This window comes from Loxodonta africana, chromosome 7 (genome assembly GCF_030014295.1).
Source record: "Loxodonta africana isolate mLoxAfr1 chromosome 7, mLoxAfr1.hap2, whole genome shotgun sequence".
In the NCBI taxonomy this organism is placed as follows: Eukaryota; Metazoa; Chordata; class Mammalia; order Proboscidea; family Elephantidae; genus Loxodonta; species Loxodonta africana.
The window spans coordinates 22,868,596-22,871,504 of record NC_087348.1 but is presented as its reverse complement, the minus strand read 5'-3'; the positions used below and the strand labels follow the sequence as shown (position 1 = coordinate 22,871,504).

At 40.2% G+C, this 2,909-nt stretch overlaps 1 protein-coding gene across 1 annotated transcript; it reads right to left on the bottom strand.

The window, feature by feature from the left end:
• Positions 1-865: 865 nt before the first annotated feature.
• LOC135231825 (olfactory receptor 5D14-like) lies at positions 866-2,218 on the bottom strand. Its single transcript, XM_064289015.1, has one exon. The coding sequence runs from the start codon at positions 2,169-2,171 to the stop codon at positions 1,233-1,235; it is 939 nt and encodes a 312-aa protein (XP_064145085.1). The 5' UTR covers positions 2,172-2,218; the 3' UTR covers positions 866-1,232.
• Positions 2,219-2,909: the final 691 nt, after the last annotated feature.

Sequence of the window (2,909 nt, the reverse complement as noted above, 5' to 3'; positions counted from 1 at the left end):
GAAAACCAAAATCCTCACAACTAGAGCAAAAAATGACATCATGATAAATAGAGAAAAGATTGAAGTTGTCAAGGATTTCATTTTACTTGGATCCACAATCAACAGCCATGGAAGTAGCAGTCAAGAAATCAAAAAATACATTGCACTGGGCAAATAAGGACCTCTTAAAAATGTTGAAAAGCAAAGACCTCCCCTCAAAGATTAAGGTGTGTCTTACCCAAGCCATGGTATTTTCATCATATGCATGTGAAAGCTGGATAATGAATAAGGAAGATGGGAGGAAAATTGGAGCCTTTGAATTGTGATGTTGGGGGAGAATATTGAATACACCATGGACTGCCAAAAGAATGAACAAATCTGTCTTAGAAGTAGTACGACCAGAATGCTCCTTAGAAGCAAGGATGGCGAGACTAGGTCTTACACACTTTGGACATGTTGCCAGGAGGGATCAGTCCCTGGAGAAGGACACCATGCTTGGTAAAGTACAGGGTCAGTGGAAAAGAGGAACAACCTCAACGAGGTGGATTGACACAGTGGGTCCAACAATGGGCTCAAGCATGACAAAGACTGTAAGGATGGTGCAGGACTGGGCAGTGTCTTGTTCTGTTGTGCGCAGCGTTGCTATGAGTTGGAACCCACTTGATGGCGCCTAACAACAACAACAACATCCTAAACCATCTATGGATTTTGAAAATCAGACTCAATATTGACAGCCATGGACATTGGGCACATCTTGAGAATTCAGTGTAAGAAACGCTGATATTGAAAGCTGCAGAACAGTTTTAATTTATGTCAGACATGCATGGCAAGATGATTTGATGGATGACTTTTTGTGTTGTTTAAATTTAACTTCACACTCAAGTTGATTAGATATTTTTGCAGAATCAGGAACCTACATTGTTGGTCAATATAAGTTAATCCGGAAAACTTGTAAAGGAATCACAAGTGAAGGAAGAGCATACGGAATTGGAAAACATAGCAGAGTCATTAAATAACTGTTACAATCTACTAATAATGATGCTAGGTGGAATCGTTGTTTTAAACATCAAGAAGCTTTGGGATCCAGAGAAATTCTACAGAAACTCATGGGTGTGTTAAAACATGCAGTAAAATTGTTAATTTTATAAAATTAGCTCACTGAGTAGCCTACTTCTTGAAACACTTTGTTCAGAGTTTGGAACTAGTCATACCCACTTGCTGTATCATACCAAAGTTCATGTTTTGTGATTGGGTCAGTGAAATAGGACTTTTGTGTCCATTAATTTCCAGAAGGCAACCTTCACATCTTTGTTCCTCAGGCTATAGATGAGGGGGTTCAGCATGGGGTTAACCACTGTGTAGAATACAGAGCCCACTTTGACTGTTTGCTGAGAGTGTTTGGAGTTAGGCACACAGTAGAGGGAAAGGATGGTCCCGTGGAAGATGGTGATGGCAGTCAGGTGGGAGGCACAGGTGGAGAAGGCTTTGCGACGTCCACTGGCAGATCGGATTTTTAGTACAGTCACAAAAATAAAAACATACAAAGTGAGAATGATTAGTAGTGTACTCACCTCACTGAAGGTGGCAAACCCAAAAAGCAGACGTTGGGGAATGTGTATATCAGAGCTAGAGACAGCTATGAGAGCAGTATACTCACAGAAAAAGTGGTTGATTACATTGTGTCCAGAGAAGTCTAGAAGGAGAGCATAGCAAAGGAGTACTAAGGGGTCAAAGATCCCCCACAGATATGAGCCAGCCACCAGCAGGGCACAGAGTCTTTGTGACATGGTCACTGTATAAAGCAGAGGATTGCAGATGGCCACAAAGTGGTCATAGGTCATCACTGCTAGCAGGAAGAACTCAGTCACCACTGCAGTGCAGGACAGGAAGAACTGGAGCATGCAGCTAAAGTAGAAGATGCTTTTGTCTGCCATGACCAAGTTTTCAAGCAGCTTTGGAGTAACGATAGAGGAGTAACAAAAATCAACAAAAGAAAGGTGACTAAGGAAAAAGTACATGGGAGTGTGAAATTTGGGGTTAAGCTTGATGATCACTATCATCCCAAGATTCCCTACCACAGTGACACTGTACGTGATCAGAAACACAAGGAAGAGAGGGATCTGAATCTCTGGGTAATCTGTGAATCCCAAGAGGGCAAAGGTTGTCTCCACACTGAGGTTTCTTTCAGCCATTGTCACACTTTCTTTCAATGGGAAGAGAGAGTTGTTCCTGACAAAAGAGAAGATGTGTGGGGTGAATGTGTTATGATTTGTTCTGGTAGAGAAAAGATAACATGAAGAAACAGTTTTTGGAACTAGTTCTCTCCATGTAGAAAATGCCTCACCCAAATAACTGCAATGTGTATACCAAACCAAGCTGATGTCTAAAATGTCAAAGCATTTCCATTGTCTTTTGTGATATTGGAATATGGGTTTCCATATAAGTACTTATGATATTGAGTGTATAGGAGTTATATTTACACACAAGTTAATTTTATCCTTGGATGCACACATTAGATAGTAGCATCAAACACACATAACTGGTACTGAGCAAATTTTTTCACATACCTACAGCACATAAGCTAGTGAGATTCTGTGAAAAAAATGTAAAATTTTTGCCTCAAGAAACAAAATACACTGCTGCTGTTTTTTGCCTATATACTCAAATTCAATAAAACATTTAAAGGAATATACTTCTAAGTTTAAAATAAGATACCAGAGAACCTAAGAAGAAAGCAAAGCGATCTCATTCGAAAACCAAAACCCACTGCCGTCCAGATCTCATTAGCACTTTTTAATCCATGAAGGCTACTACTTCTGTTGAATTGCTTAGTTGCCCAGTGGTTGAGGCTAAAGAGGGCAATGACTTCCTTTTGACCTGAGAGGTATGCCCACTCTGTTAGGGTTTATGGCTTAATTTATCAGTTAAAG